The 16900-nt window shown below is 39.4% G+C and overlaps 2 protein-coding genes across 2 annotated transcripts in view; both read right to left on the bottom strand.

The window, feature by feature from the left end:
* The window catches only part of LOC115016986 (collagen alpha-1(XI) chain-like), a 103140-nt gene that overhangs the window by 70414 nt on the left and 15826 nt on the right, over window positions 1-16900 (bottom strand). The window lies entirely within an intron of this gene.
* Window positions 1368-16543, bottom strand: LOC115016985 (probable voltage-dependent N-type calcium channel subunit alpha-1B). Its single transcript, XM_029445143.1, has 6 exons — window positions 16451-16543; window positions 16239-16349; window positions 14064-14102; window positions 11419-11680; window positions 6428-6651; window positions 1368-5508 (listed from the first exon to the last, which is right to left on the bottom strand). The coding sequence occupies exons 1-6, from the start codon at window positions 16541-16543 to the stop codon at window positions 4945-4947; spliced, it is 1293 nt and encodes a 430-aa protein (XP_029301003.1). The 3' UTR covers window positions 1368-4944.

The following is a 16900-nucleotide window of genomic DNA, read 5'->3' as shown; positions in this document are numbered from 1 at the left end:
GTTGCTCTCATTTGTCAAAAGAGAAGAACATTGTTTGACGGTACTTGAATTTAGGCTAACTTTCCATCCTCTTCACCTCTCCTCCTCCTCAGACAACAGCAGTGTCTCTCCTCCTGCAGCTGCATCACATCACCGAGGCGCCAAACGAGCCAACCTAGACCCCGCCCCTTTCCTATAATACAGACCAATTAGAATCCTGCAGGGCCTCCGCCCATTTGTTTTAAAGACCGTCTGCAACTTCTTTGCAAATTGTTCGGTTTTAATTAAAAAGATTATTTTTCTCTCCAAGAGACATTTGGTCCTTTCGTCACTGAAGCATGAGACAACACATGCTGCAGCTAAACGACCAATATGGAGTCACATAATCCCAATCTCTGTGCTGATTGGTTCCACATGAAAATGGTCTGCCACTTAAATTATTACATTAAATGGCAGCCATCAGTGCTACTACATACTGGTTTAATGTAGAGAGGTTCAGTGATATAGAATGCTCTGCCATATCATATTTAACATTCAAGAAAGCTGTCAAAGGTTTGTTTTTATCTCCACAATGTTATATTATGAATTAGCTTTATGTGCTTCATAATAAATAGCACATTTAATAATATTGTATTACTTTGCGTTCTTGTATATATGGATTTTTGCTAGTTTTTACTACTTATCTTTTCTTTCTCTCTTTTACAACCTTTTAATATTTCTTCTCGTTTTATAATGGATTATGTTACTCTCTGGAGGTTTGCATAGATCACAGGGTCACAGAAACCTACACTAAACTGTATCATACCATCTACCATTATCCTTACTGTTCTAGCGCTACTGTACTCCTGAAACCAGGACAATTATATCTAAATGTATATCCAGTAGATTTACTGTGAGATTGGTCATAATGGCACCAATTTAACATTTCATGAAAAACACAAACATTTAAGCCATGTGTAACCTGTCTACTGGAGGAATTGGACTGGATGTAGACATGGGTTCCTGGTTTCATGTGGATCAGTTCCCAGTTAAAATAACAAGATTCATGAAGATCCAATGAGTCTCTTATTGAATCTTTACCTCATTTTTCTTCGGCAAAAAGCAAAGTAAAAACATACATGTAGTTATTTAACTCAAGACCCTGTCCCGCAGCACTTAAGCTTAAATGTAAAACTTTGTGTTTTTTTGTTCTCATATATTAAGTTATTTAGAATTGCTTTTACTTAACCCTGGTGTTGCAAGTTGCCAAAAGCTACACATCACAATATTCAATCGGGAATATGGAGTATCAGATTCAATTCTGGATTCAAATTAATTTAAGTGCTATCAAAACCCAACCCTGATCACAAGACATTTCAATGCAATCTTCAGAGATCTACATGTTGCAATTTCATAATCATACCTCTTTATTCAAGGACTTATATTCATATAAAATCTATAGGTACAGTCGAAATGACTGTGGGAGAGACAGTCAAGTAACAGATCAGGCAGCGAAGGATTCAACCACTCCAGAATCTCTTTTCTGAGAAAGAGTCTTGTTTCCACTTTGGTGGTTCTGTGATTAAATGTTATTCAAGCTCTCTTTTTTTTTGTCTTTACCTGAAACAGATACATTGTGTGTTTAGATAATCAGAAAATACAACCAGGAAACAAATTGTACAAATCATGGACTGAATGAAGTCAAACAATGCCTTTTTTTTTTTGCACATGCACATTTTCATTTCAGAACATGCAAACAGGACATGTCCAGAGGGGGCAGTCATAGTACAACTGTAAGAGGAAAACTTGGCACCCTGTTCATGTCGGGCTCGTTGGAAGTCTGGAAATGTTGGGTCTTTTTTAAAAATCTGCCGTAGTGATCTTTGCTCCAATATGGCAACTTACAGCAATTGTTTAAAGACAACAAGCAATCTATTACATCACCTTTACAAAGACCAGAGCCATGCCTACACTTAGACCTTATTGCTTTAAAGTCTAAAATATCTCCTTTTAGATGATCCATCAAATAGATTGCACAAATATGAGACAATGGGAAGTAAAATTAAAACACAAAGAAATACTTGGATCCAATTATGTTTGCAAATAATTTACATGTTCATAAACTTGCCTAGAATCAATACAAGAGCACCAAGAGATATACAGTAGACATCTAGAAGTCTGTTATTTTGATGTAATCTGTATTTTGAGTCAAAATACACATACTGACAGATAATCCTCTTTTGGGTAACATTTGAATTATTCTAATAGCCCTGCCTCACATTCAAATTCCCTAACTCACAATGATGACAAATTATTTAAAAAAGAAAAATCCTCTATCTGCACTAAAATATATTAACTTGTTCTTTGGCCAATGAACCTAATTTTATTTAAATCTGAGGGTTTTCTGTCAATCAACTACATTAAACTATCATTTGTTTTAAATGTTACGTTTTGTGATATTCTACATTGTTCTTATTTTTAACAAATACATATATATATATATTTTTAAACTGTGCCACAGAGTTCCATTGTTCCAGAAACAAATAAAAACCCTCAATGGGCCACACTGCTGCACTGTGTGACGTGTTCCTTCATTACCGTGAACACACACACTGTAGTTTATTTAGCTCAATCCCGTACACACCGTCCTCCTTTCCACAAATAATCACTGGAGCATCAAATTAACGGCTAATAAAATCCCCCCGACATATTCATGCTTTAGGCCTACACTACAGTGCCCAGCTGTTTGGGGAAATGACTGAGAATATTTGAAAATGAAACTATACATTTGTGAGCAGTTTTTAAAGATTTATGTCTTCAGTAGGAAATAATGTGTTTGAGGCTGAGTGGCACATACAGAGCAGGAACGTGTTATTTTATTACCAACTGTGGTTTATTATCAATGCACACACTTTGGAGCTTCCATAAATACTCGCTAGAGCACCAAAAGAGTATGAATCGGCAGCTGAAAATGCCACTATTTTCTCCTGTTTAAGTAACATTTGCTAAAAGCTATAGTGCCCAGCTGTTTTTGGAAATTACTGAGCCTTTTCATAGATAAAACTACATATTTGTGACTCATTTTTAAAGCGTTAGGGCAAAAATATAAAATATTGCCTGCATTTACCTTTACGTAGATATGTCAAGCCAAGTGGGCAATAGTGAAGCCAACGTGTTGCAGATAAGGATAAAATTAAGCAAAATATAACCTCTGGTGTGGGGTCTCAGTCAGCTCTTAAGAACACGCTGCTGGTCTTTTAGGCTCATATAGAGCTCTAGTAATGACTGTTCCTGACAGAATACCAACAGCTTTATCAATCATATTCATCTGGTTTTCCAAGCAAGTTTAAATACCACTAAAACTATTTAAAAACACAACCTGACCCAAGTCTGGAAAGGACACAGTTTTATATTTTGGGTGGTTCTATGTGGGTAGGCTTCATGCAGTCAACTTGCCAACCTCAAAAAATGCCCTGTGATTCACATATATCAGCTTTGATACCATTTGTGCCTCAGTGTGTGTGTGTTAACTGTACATCATATAATACATATACAATTTACAACTCTTCATACATAAATGTAAAATTTGGTCGCAGTCACACAAAAGCCTGAACCTGGAGATTCCAGAGGGTAAAGCTACAGGGCAGATGAAGTGTCGTCTTGTTGCATAGCCCTATTTAAAGTCAACAGTCAGCAGCAACAACACAACTCTTTATTGTACCTGTGAATACACAAACAGGTAACCTCTCCTACAAACCCTCACACAATACTGCACTCAGGGGAACGAGAGAAGAAAGGGAAGGCATAGAATTTGGGTAAATATGGCAGAGATGATATACACTGTATGCTTGAGGAGAAGTGTTTCTGAATATGAGAAATGTGTTGATTAGAAATAAATAAATAAAAATGGCACTTTTCTGCATTCAGAGACCATTTCTACCAACTGTCTGGCAGTATATTTGAAGGAGAAAGGCAAATGCTTACCACACACCCTTAAGCAAAAGTACAGACACTATTTTTTGACAAGTTCAAGACCCCGGCATGCACTACATTGCTTACTTTGGATCTGTAAATCGGACTTACCTACCACAAGATTCAGTACAAAACATGTTTTTATGCATTCGGTCCATTATACCAGATTCAAACTTTGTTCTCTACACTTTTTCTCAGTTGTGTACACACTCACTTCTACTGTATATTCAAGTCCATCTGACCAGGCTGCATCCTAATACATCTTGGAAAATGAGGCACTTAGTATTCAGCCACTTAACATCAGAAAAGACTTATCTAGTCACTATGTGCACTCAAAGTTTTTACATCTGGTACAATTTACAAAAACGTAATTATGAAAACTGGGCTCTAATTCTAAATCTAACCCATCCCATTGTTTAGTTTTTGTCACATTACTCACTGTGTCAGAAGTTTAAGACCGACATAAAATAGTTCCGTTCTGGTAAGAATTTGGTGATAACTCCAAGTAACAGCTAATGAAAAAAAGAAAGTTTGGTGGAAGCATCAATATGATCAAGTTGAAACTCTTCTCTCACCTACATGGCAACCAAAAACCACATGAAACATACAAAAATAAAAACAGTGTTGTGAGCAGCCAGGTATGAGGCATCAGATCAGTCTGAAACACACTTTAGAGTTTCACTCAAAGAATGAGGAGGTTTTGGCTTTTGTCTTCTGCTCCATCACTGATTTTACTGGCCAAGGCAAAATACTTAAGGGTCTTCACAGGTGCTATAGTTTCAGTGCAAGTAAAGGGGGTAGAAAAAGTCATCAGTGTCTTTTTTTCCTTAAAAGTGTGTTGTATAAAAAAGGAGAGTAACACTTCAAAGCTGGAATGATTTCTGATCCCCTTTTACAACACTTTCCACTGGGTTTTTCCTTATCTCTCCTTCTGGATTAATCCGCTGGCTTCCTCTCAGCCCATTGGACCTGACATGAGCGCTGTACAACACTGATAATTCAGTTTCTGCCATGTTAGCACCAGTCCTCTTCCTCCCTCTCCCTGAGACTTCCTCGGCTCCCAGAAGCAGACGCAGAGTTGACCCCGAGGGTGAAGTGGTACCCGTTAGGCACCACCCCTGCCCGACCCTGCGTGGTGGCCGCTGTGACGGGTGCAGCAGCAGTTCCGTGTGAAGCTGAGGCTGTGGTGGAAGGGAAGGCCGCGGTTCTGGCAGAGTGTCCCCCTCCGTGGTTGCTCACAGAGTCATGAAAGTACTCTTCAAGGTGTGCCTGTTGATTGGCGTCCTGCGGCTGCCGGTTTAAATTAGAGTCCGAACCGATGCGTGTGACGGGTATCGGAGACTCGTCATGGCCCCAGTGTAAGCGTTCGTGCTCTGAAAGGCCACGGCTGAAGCGAGTCTGGTGCCCCGTCGTTGCGGTGCTGGCACTAGACTGGTGAGGCGAGGAGTTGGCGGTCTTGTAGGCCACGGCGGGACGAGGGGTGAGGGGCGTCTGTGGGAGCTGCCTGCGACCACGGCCCGGGGTGCTTGAACCGGAGGGGAGCGTTACAGCACCAGCTTTGACCAGAGTGCTACCATGCTGAGGAAACAAATAATATACAAGACAATGTTTCAGCACGTCAATTGGAAAAAGTAAATCTGTCAAGTACGAAAAAATGAAAATGCTTATTAGATAGATTAGATAGTGTGGATCTGCTCTACTAATACTTTGTTTGAGCTTTTTGAGGGAACTTTAACTGTCATCACAATGTTGTAGGAGAAGAGTGACATTTTTGTTGTTGTTGGTTTTTGGCTCCCACACACTGAAAATCTTGTTTTTTCTGTCCTCAGATAGTTTCATTCTCACCTTGCTGCAGTGATGTAGAAGTGTAAACAAGGGTGAGTCAGTACACTATGACATCACAGTTGGGTTACAGGTGCAACAGAGCACATTTCTGACCACACCCATCATCACTGCTGTTTCAGAGGAGCAACAGGCTTAAAGCTTTCACTCACAGAGGGTGGTGTTACATCCCGAACAGGCACTGCCCTAGTAGTATAGATTACTGTATTTTCAAAAGTATATATACAAATTTTCAAAGCAAAGACAGTCAATAGAATATGGGATATGTACTGTATATGAAAAGACAACGTATAAAGAAGTAGAATAAAACTATACAGTAACATAAAACACAAACAAATTGTTCTGTATGTGAAGAGACCTTGTGACTAATGAGGCCAGTAAAGAACGCTTTTTGGCTGTCCAATCTTCTTGGTTCAGAATCATTGTGATGCTGTATCGGCCTAAGACTGGAGGGGCACTGAATAAAAAGGGCAACAATTCCTACACTGTTGACCCACATTGATGGATTTGAACACCCTAAAATGTAAGTTGAAAGTAAGCACTCAAACCCTAATAGTCACTTTTTGTTTTAAATCCAACGTGCTGGAGTACAGAACCAGTGTGTGCACCACAAACTATCTGTTAATCACTGAGCCACAAGTGGCAGGTAACTCACCTGTTTGAGCAAACAAGCGTCCTGTCCCTCTCCGGGAGACGTGGATCGACTGGGACCGGCTGACTTGGTGTGACACTGCTCCCTGCTGCCGTACCACTCACAGGAGTAGTAGCGCTGCTTTTCTCCTGCTGAGGAGTGGTGCCTCCTCTCATGAGGCCGGCTGCGGTCCCGCTCCCTCGCTCGTTCTCTGGATAAACCTTCAGCTGAAGGGTCGGTGAATGAATCTGCAGGATGGCACCATCAAAGGAAATGAGATAATGCAGGTAGAAAATACAGTATGCAGTTTAGCTGTCACTTGTATCATCTCATCATCTACAACAGTATAGTATGGCCATTGTAGGTAAAACATAATAGTTACAGTGCCAGGGGAGGTAACATTAAAAAAACAAAAAAACGTACATTTACACAATTTTTGTAAATGTTACGACCTTGGAGAACGTCCTTTTTTCATGTAAATTTACAACTTTAATATGATATTTTACTCAAAATATTGCCTCTCCCTGCTCTGTAATTAGTATATTTGACTTACAATTGCCCTAACATGGCATTGTAGATCATCTAATTAAAGCTATCCTGTGGAGTTTTTGAACAATAGTAGCCATATGAAGCAATGTTTTTATAAATAGGTCCCCATTTTGTCTGACACAGGTGTCATGGTACACTTTCCTGCAGTCAGTTTCAAACTATTGCATTGATTGTCATTTGGCGGCCAAAGAAAGTAAGTGACAAAGAACTGTAGCAATGCACCATCAAATGCAGTAACGAAGAAAGGTAGGAAATATGGAGGTAAATAATGCATAATAAATGATAAAAAGGAAGACCCTTTTTAGTTTCATCTTTCATTCATTCAAATAAGATTTTTTGAAAAAGTGACAGCCCTAACTGTTTAAAAGGCATAAAAGGTCAAATCATAATTGAGTTATGTTGCAAGACAAATGGTTCGGTTTGATACACTCATTACACTTTAACAAAGTTTAAAGCCAAAATTGTTTAGGATTTCATCATCTGTCATATTCTCACTGCGGAAAGATAAAAATATTCTGAAGTTTTTGTTTGTAGTACAATTAGACAATCCTGGTTAACATTGGTGACACATATTGTATATGTTACTTGTAACTATTCGTCTCAGTGCCTACCACTGGGGGATGTCAGAGAGACAAATGTTCAAAGTTTACACATAAGGGCTTCAAGTGAAAATCAACTATGTCTGTAGAAAAACCTTAGTTATGATTCCTCAGGCAATAACTGTGTTTTCAATGTATAGCTTTTCATATAGAGGATAAGCACGAAACATTAATAGACTCCATCAAGCTAAAGAATGTAAACTTCACTGAAAACATGTGGCCCATTTTTAGTTTCACGATACGTATCGTGTTTTTGAACTGTGAAATAATATTCCACGATATTTCATTACACCTAATTAAAGGCAAATGGCTCATCTATATATATGTGTGTGTGTATGTGCGTGCGTGCGTGCGTGATTGCGTGCGTGTGTGTGTGTGTGTGTGTCTATCTAGACCGTATGGTGTGTGGCATAAAGCAAAGCACTGTGGTGAAATGACTCTCTTCAGCGCTGGAATAACTCCAGTTTTTTAGATTAAAACCGCGATGACAGGAACACAGAAGCCTATTCATCATTGTGAAGTGTCAGATCTGCCTCGAGAATGACAAGCTTTGAGGAGTGAAACTCTCCCTGCTGCTTCTCCCAGTTTAATAGATGTAGAGGGGGCTGCTGGATGTTCTTCTATCTCACCAAGAGGTACCCATAAATCCCTGTGCTGGACCTGTCCACTGTGGTCTTTTATCTCAGCAATAAAGCCCAGCTGCTGCCCTCCAGTGTTAACACAAAAACACCCTGCCACCAGCTCTCAGGCTGTAATCGCTCTAGCAGACGACCCCTGATGGCAAACAGGGTAGTGCATTTATGGACACTGTGCCATCTAAGACTCAAGAAGTGGCTCAAGAAAAGTTGTCCTAAAACCTCATAAAGATGGAAAATAATAAACAAACATGGACAGTGTGAAAAGGATCACATGAACTTACTGGTTTCTTGAAATAAAAGAGTTGCTGTTGCTGCATAGTTGACTTTGAATCTGACGTGTTGGAGAATCCTTGAATGCACCAACGTGGCTGCTTGTTTTGGATGATTTTGCCCAGAGCTGGTTTCACACAGAACACAGACAATCTGTACCGATGGTCTCAAAGCAACATCCTCTGGGATAGATAATAGCGTAGCACAAGGTTCTGTGCTGGGTATTTACACTACAATATTATCAGTTATAATATCAATTTCTATGCGGATGACACAGTCTTGTATGCATTTGGCATTTGAATCTTTTACAAACCTGAGAATTTGTCTGGACAGGCAAATTCTCACTCAAACGGCACGTGGAGGCATGTAGCACAGAAACTAAATATATCATGTTTTTCTTCTGAATGAAACATGTTTCTGTCTTGAGGAAAGGAAAACGATTGTACAGTCAACCACCATGTTTGTGCTCAAATATGGAAATATGCTATGTTCTAAATGCTGCTCATTCTGCCTTAAAACAACTCAGCATAAATCATTGTGCTTTGCGTTTCATTACAGGATAACATTTATAGTAGTCATCACTCTGTACTAAAAGTAGCAAAAACAAGAGAACTACATTATATTCATTTGTATTTACTTGAAAGGCACCTAAGAATTAAATGTATTGTTATTATTTAAATATTATTATTACTTCTCTTCTCAAATTTAAAATTGCCCACCAACCAGATCTCAGGACTGTTTAACTTACCCCTTGTGTAATACTGAACTTAGAAAAACTGCCTTCCTGCTGGCCTTTTTTAATTAACATTTTAAATCAAATATATTTAGTGATGTCTGTGATGCTGTATGTGCTTTTGTTATGTCTGGCTATATCTTTTGTACGTTATGCAATATGTCAAATTCACATATCTTTAGTGTGTCTCAAAAACAAATGATCTAACTCGAGTATGAAGCAGTAGATTTATAATTTTACAGATGACCCCAAAGGTCACCTTGAATAGGAGACGTGACCTCCTTCATGGCAAACAGCCAATGGCTGCCACTGCACCCGGTTTGTGTGTCTAAAGTATTAAAAAGGTAATTTAGATGTACTGTGCAATGTATATGTGTGTATTTACTGTATGTGAATATTGTTTGTGTATTTGAAACAAGACAAAACCTTTTTCTTAATGTGGTACAGCTCGTTTTGTTTGGTAGAAAATGTAAATGTAACCTTTTTCAGTTGTGTTTTGCAGCTCTAAGTGTGTCTGTGGAGCTCAGTCTACATTTTATAAATGTAACTGTTAAGGTCAGAGGAACAAAGGGAACAACTTATAGAAAAAAAAGGAATTAAAATCCCCAGCTAAACAGATTTTCCTTTGAGAGCTCACAACTCTCTGCTAATCAGATAGAAAGCCTGACATGTACAATCCCTGGTTGAAGCGCAGCAGAAATCCCTTCACCTACATAACCCGATCATGGAACTTTAATCCTATAAAGAATTTCTGCAGCTTCGTTGAGACATCCAAGTAATCTACAAGGAAAGCATGGCCTGCCATCTCTGTCTCTCTATGAAAGCGATGCCAAGTTTCTATGCGGATATTTTCCATGCTGTACTATATGAATTAATACTGCTGCACTAGATGAATTAATCTCTCAACAACCTAAAATATGCCCCTTAATGGACTTTTTAAAAATATTTTGTTCATGATATTAAGCTCTATGTGAGGACATATTGTGTAGTAAAATGTAAAACCTTTTTATTTAATTTTTGTTGTTGTTGTTGGAGGATGTAACAAAGCATGTGAAGCGAGACTGTAACTTTTGCTTCCACTTCTGGTAATTACAGGAAAAGGGAATTTAATTGAATTTCCCTTTATTTCTTAAAAGCTGCAGTGTTTAGGATTTAGTGGCATCTAGCTGTGAGGTTGCAGATTGCACCCAACTGAATAACCCTCCGCTCACCCTTCCCTTTCAAAGCATGTCGAAGAACCACTGGTGGCCTTCATGTAACGTAAAAACAAGAAAGGTGCTCTCTAGAGTTTGGTTTGTTCAACTGTAGAAACATGGCGGTGCAACATGGCTGCTCTACGGAAGAGGACCCCCTCCCTATGTAGATATAAAGGGCTCATTTTAAACAAAAACACAATCATTTTTAGTTTCAGGTTATTATACACCAATGAAAACATAGTTGTGAGTATTATATTTAATTCTTCCATAGACTGGAAGTGGATGTAGTCACCATAACATCACCCATTGGTTTGTGGACTATGGTTTTGAAGCCTCGAATTTAGCATTTTGGACATCGCCATCTTGATTTTTTTGGATCCAGAAGTGATCATATTTAGATGAGAGGGTGGAGCTGGGGAGGGATATGCATTGCTACGCATCTATCCTGATTGACAGGTCTCCGTGGTAGCGACTTCTCAATCACAAGTTAGCCATGCCTGATAAGAACACAATGCAATTTTGTCCTAGATTGAGACCAAAAACTCATATGGGAAAATCTGGGTGCGGTAATAAAAAATAATAATTGACAAGTAGGTTAATTTTCTCATAGACTTCTATACAATCAGACTTCTTTCTACAACCACTACAGTCGCCCCATGCTGGTCATTAGCGAGAATACAAGTTAAAGGCACTTCCGCATTGTCTTACATTTTCAGACCCATGGGCTGCCGCTTGAATTTCTTCCAATAGATCCCCCCTAAATCCTACACAATGGTCCTTTAGTATAAAGTTAGTTTAAAGCTATCATCATCAGGCGACCTGAGCAAAAACATGAAAAAGCTCCTAAATGTACTTTCCCCTTACCCACTCAACAAACATATATACTATATTCATCCAGGTTCAACTTTTGTCTATCCTCTGTTAATGGGACCTTGGTTATATTGTTCTGTTTATTACCTACAGTATGATGATTGAAAGCCCCTCATTGTATTGATTCAAAATCTTTACTCAAATGTTTTTTTTGTCTCACCAACAGTGCTGGAGGGCTGCACTGATCCAGCTCTATCCAGAGACTTCTGCTTCTTGTCTTTATCCTTGTCCCTGCGTCTATGGCAGCGGTGGTGGTGGTGATGGTGGTGGGCTCTGTCCTGCCCCTGGACTTGCCCGGGCCCTATTGAGGACTGGGCCAACACGGGCCGTTCCAGATCATACTCCCTCAGCCCGACCTCCTGGTAGTGCTGCGGCGTCAGTGATGATGCTGAGCGCCTGATAGGACTGAGGTCCACAATCGGCTGAGAGGGGTAAGAGAAACATAGAGAGGCGTGAGGAGAATAGAGAGTGGAAGGACGGCTGTGGTGGTTTCACCCAAACCACTTGTACTGGATCACCAAATATCCACGACACACAAACGACACAACTAGTGGACGGAAATATTTTGTCTTAAGACCGATGTTCTACCCATTCTTCTCCAGGCACAGATGTAAGAAAGGTTTGAGAAGAATGCACAAAAATCTGTGACAGAACTTGAATACTTACGGTTATAGAGCTTACATCATGTGTAAGCTAGCAGGAGTTTCTGCTAGTGAACAAAGAAGAGGTGGGGCGTTCACAGTGGCCTTTGTGACATTTGTTGGGCTTTTTCAACACGCCACTTAGACTAACCTTAGAAAGAAGTGTAATCTTCTGTAAATAGCTAATACTTGCTAATCAACCTGATTAATATCAGAGGGAATGTTTACATTCTAGTTTCTCAGGCATCATAACATTAATTATTGGAATAATATTAAAATTGAAACTCATTGGATGGAGGGGTTATATAAATGACACTAGTTAGGTCATCAGAATAATTGTTGCAATATAGTGTTTAACCACCAGAGGCAGCATTGAGTCTAATGAGGAAGTTTGTTGGTGTCAGTCAAGTGTTTTGGTAATGTTCAGTCATCTGACAAATCTTCACCCTGTAAGGAGTTTTACAAAAACGGAATTTTCAGTCACCTAAAAAGATGTTTGTGAAAGGACGAAAACACACCGAAAAACCTACGTGTACACGTGGACTAGGACTTAGTTTAAATGATACTAACTTGTAAGCAAACAGTTGTTTATTTACACATCAGGCATTTACAGAGCAACATTATCCTTCCTTTGAAGTCATGTGACCTGTAATCGCTCTATTTCAGCAATGTTTTTGGTCTCTTTAGCTGCTAAATGCGCTGCTATGTCCATCAGCTTGTTGCCAACTGTACCTTTCTGATGCTTGGTGCTGAGCAGGTAGCGTACAGTGGATATTTAGAGCCGTTTCCACTAAAAAATAGCGGCGTACTGCAGCCTGACAGCTAAACAATGAGCTGAAACTCACTACAGCATAACGTTCCGTAAAGCTGAGAAGAGCTGTTGATTCAGGTATTAATTCTGTCATTTGTGTTTATCTCCATGAGAAACCCCTCTCTCATCGTCCCGTAGTTTTAACATCATCATGCGATACATTGTTATTATGCAATTGAGATTAAAGTGGCTTTAAGTATTCAGTGGTGTGTTTCTTTAAGATATTAAATTCACCAATTTCTTTGCAGAGATTAATACTTTAAGTAATGCTTTGAGGACATTGACGCTCACCCCCACCTCATTCTCATCCGACTGAGCTGTGCAGCTACCAGGTAACACACTGATGTGATAAGGAACTGGAACAGCAGCTGAGTTACCACCCCACCTGCTGGTGACTGCCTGGATCATGATTTTAGGTAATAGATTTTCAGGATTTTACTTTCCAAATATTTCAGGACTTTTCTATATTGCGTAGCTTCTAGTGCTAAAATGTATTCAGTCATGTTGTTATAAGGAACTTTGAATACCCACTAGATGACACACAATACATGTTCATGAATGGCTCTTTCACAGACAGATGTGGTGTAGACTTGCTGTTCCTCTTGTTCCTACCACATAGCCTTCCTGTAGCTACAGTCAGGGACAACAATATCACAACACTGCAGAAAATATCCAATATACCAAGTCATTTTCTTTAGTGTGCAGTCTTAAAATCTTACTTACATGTCATAATATGCTATTAAAAAGAGAGAAAACATCCCTATATTTATTTCAAACTACTGAAAGTGAGGGTCAGTGAAAGATTCAAGAGTTAGATCAAACTACGCTTTTGTGTGTGAATAATAACATTTTAAGACTGAACGTAACATCAAATGACAGATAAGGTTGGACATTTTTTTATGGTTTAGTTGAAAGAAAAGAGTTATTTCAAAGCAAGAAAGCAGCAGTACTGTCCCTGCCTTGCTCCACAATCACACACAGACTCACAATAAAACCACACACTACTACACTACTACATAATGAAACTCACATACAGTACACACAACCACATTTTAAGTGTAGTTAACGGCTGTACAGCAGTGCTCGACATACCCTGGATACACATACAAATACCTCTCCAGGGATCTGGGTATGTTTGTGGACAATGTAAATATGTGTGTTGCATGTAATGCATCTTTCAGCAATCTCATGGAATGACCAGAGTATACTGTATATGTAGGAGGGTGTGAACTCTGCACTGAGATGAGGAGCGCATGGAGGCAAACACAGACATGAGAGAAGAAGAAGAAAAAGAGGGAGAGGACGAGAGAAGAAGAAGAGAAAGAGAGTGGTGGCACAACAGGTGGTACATACTGCCAGGTGGGTTCCAGGAACGTGGCGAGGGTGGCTCCGCTATCAGACAGCACACACAAGAGGGAGGTGGGCAAAACATTAGCAGTGGGCATCAAAATTAGGTGAAAGGGAAGACAGAAGAGCAGAGAAGAGGCTCAGGGAGGATAAGTCTGGCGATATTCTGCATTTTCTTATGACAATAAATACTATAATAAGACCAAAACCAGTAAAGAATTTATCCTACTAACAAGTACTGTGTGTGTCCAAAGCCTGATATATCTTCTTCCTATGTTCCTGGGCCATAGAGCTCCACAACTCATCGATAAGCAACACTGTTCCTTTATTAACATTAACACACTTTAGTTTATTTTGTCTCAATCCCACATACACCACCCTGCTGCTATAAATAATTACCAGAGCACCAAATGTGAATTAATCCGCCGTTAAAAATAATACTTGACAAATACAATGTTTTCACCTATTTGAGTAATATTTAATTATTAATATAGCAAAAACTACAGTACCCAGCTGTTTTATGGAATACTTTAAGTTACAATCTTGTAGATCTGCTTTTTGTTCTCTTTGGTGGCAGCTATGACGATAGCAGTAATTGCAGGTGTGTTTAAGGATCTCACCTTCACTTCACTTGACCAGATCAGGTGGTCTGGCGATTAGGGTTGTGCAGCGGTGTGGGAGTGGCACTGAATGGCCCGTTTGCGTGATGTCATGTTGTGAACTTAACACCCCAATGTAGCACAAGTAGACTTTATATTTCACAATTATTGTTTTCCGTCAGTGTGTTTTTATGATCTTGACATTTCCAACCACACTTTCCCCCGAAGGCTGCTGCGTCCCCTGCAAACCCACTACTCCCACCCTATGAATGGGGGGACAAGCATTTTCACGGGCCGCATGATTTGATGTGAAATTCATCTTAACTGAGGGCCGCTTGTAAAATTTTACTACATTTTTGTGACATTGGCTTTGGTCTTTTCTTGGATTTGTTGACAATAACAAACATATAGAACAAGGCCAGCTTTGTCCTTTAAAGAGAAAGAGAGAGCGGGAGTGAGAGATCAAAACGCAACATAAACATAAGGAAAGCACATGTTCAGTGTTATGGGAGAGAGCAGGGTGACAGAGAGAGAGAGACAGACAGACACAGAGAAGCTAAACACAAGATCAGACACGTGAGACAATCCAGGAAACAGAGACGTGATGGACAGAAACATAATCCTGATAAGACATCTATATGCAGCAGACAAACAGCAGCTACTGGAACTCAAAAATGACAATGAAAGTAAAACAAATTAAACAGATATTACTCGGTAAAATTCATAGAAATAAATGGACTAGTGTAGTCACGCAAAACTCAGATGATAGATTAGACTGCAGGTGAAGATGAATGATTAGAATTGTATAAGTGAGGTAAACCAAATGCGTGAAACAAATCTAAATAGCATTCTAAGGATTTCAAAGAAATTCAACTTATACTTACAATATCTTATTAGCTACATGATCAGGTTAGTATGATGTAGGTCCATACTTACCGTGCATGTGTATCAAATCTGTATCCATCTAGTTTCTATTGTAATGCTAAATAAAAAAGGACTAAATGAATTATATCATTTGAACTGTCTGACCTCCACAATAATCTCACTGCCGCTCAAACTAGTCACTCAATATCAAAACATCCAATATTCCTGCCTTCTTTTGTGAATTTGTAAAAATAATTGTCACACTGTTTAACCATCATATGATATATTATTTTCTATTGAGCAGTAATTTAATAACTTTCTTAATCTATCAATCAACAGATGAGTGTGTTGTACTCTTTGCTGAGTCCATCTCTCTCCTGAATGTCCTCATCTGTAATAAATGTGAAATTGTCAGACTGGAGAGGTGGAGCTGGAGTCAGCAGGATGAAGTAATGTGGACTGACAGAGACACAAAGCGGCTCTGCTTCTGCTAGCTCACGGCTGCTTTCCCTAACTGGCTACCACTCAGTATTGCACCAGCCTTTCTCAGTCGACCTCAGCCACCTGTTCTCTGTCAAACACGGACATTTTAACATTTAGCATTTTCTGTGTTACATTGCAGAAGCCAATGTTAGATTATTTTATGTAAAAAAAAGCTACGGTATCCACATCCGCTGTAAAGCACGAGGCACAGCATGATGAGCACTGAGGAGCTTACGTAGTAGTCAGCATTAAGTCGGGGCAGAGAAGCCGCTCTGCAGTGGCCCTCCAGGTTTGGATATTCCTCTGTATCTGAAATGTCCTCCACCTGCTTCAGTTCAACACATTCCTGCAGGAAAAATAAGTAGTAGTAGTATGTATGGAGGTAACACAGAAAGCTAGAATGTAGAATAACATTTAGAAGATGGAGTTTTCTTGGTGTCGGTGTACCTGAGGTCTGGTGGAATATGGCACATCCTCTGACTGGCCTCTCTGTAGTTTCTTCCAGCCTGTGGGGCCTCTGTTGTGCTGCATGAGAAACATCTCCGGACTGGGAATGCTTTATGGAACTCCTCTGGTTGAGTCTGTGTACAAACACACAAGAGCCATCTACAGAGCTGACCACAATATTGGCAGATAAACAGTGTGTAGGAGAGGATGTAGACTGAGGAGACACCTTGTTTTAGAATAACCAAAGATTGTGTATGATTGCATAACATTTGAGTGTTTTACTTATAGAATCAACTATTTATTAATAAAGATAGTTTCTCTTATTTTCATTTCCATTTGTCTAATGAAAAGTACACTTTTAGGATTTGCTAGAATCTTGAAATCTGGAATTTAAAGAATTTCTCTAAAGTCCTAAATATTACAGAACATATGGTCTTCTACTCAGAGGTA

Source organism: Cottoperca gobio, chromosome 12, assembly GCF_900634415.1.
Source record: "Cottoperca gobio chromosome 12, fCotGob3.1, whole genome shotgun sequence".
Lineage (NCBI taxonomy): Eukaryota > Metazoa > Chordata > Actinopteri > Perciformes > Bovichtidae > Cottoperca > Cottoperca gobio.
Note: the sequence above shows the minus strand (reverse complement) of the source record. Positions and strands in the feature narration are given on the sequence as shown.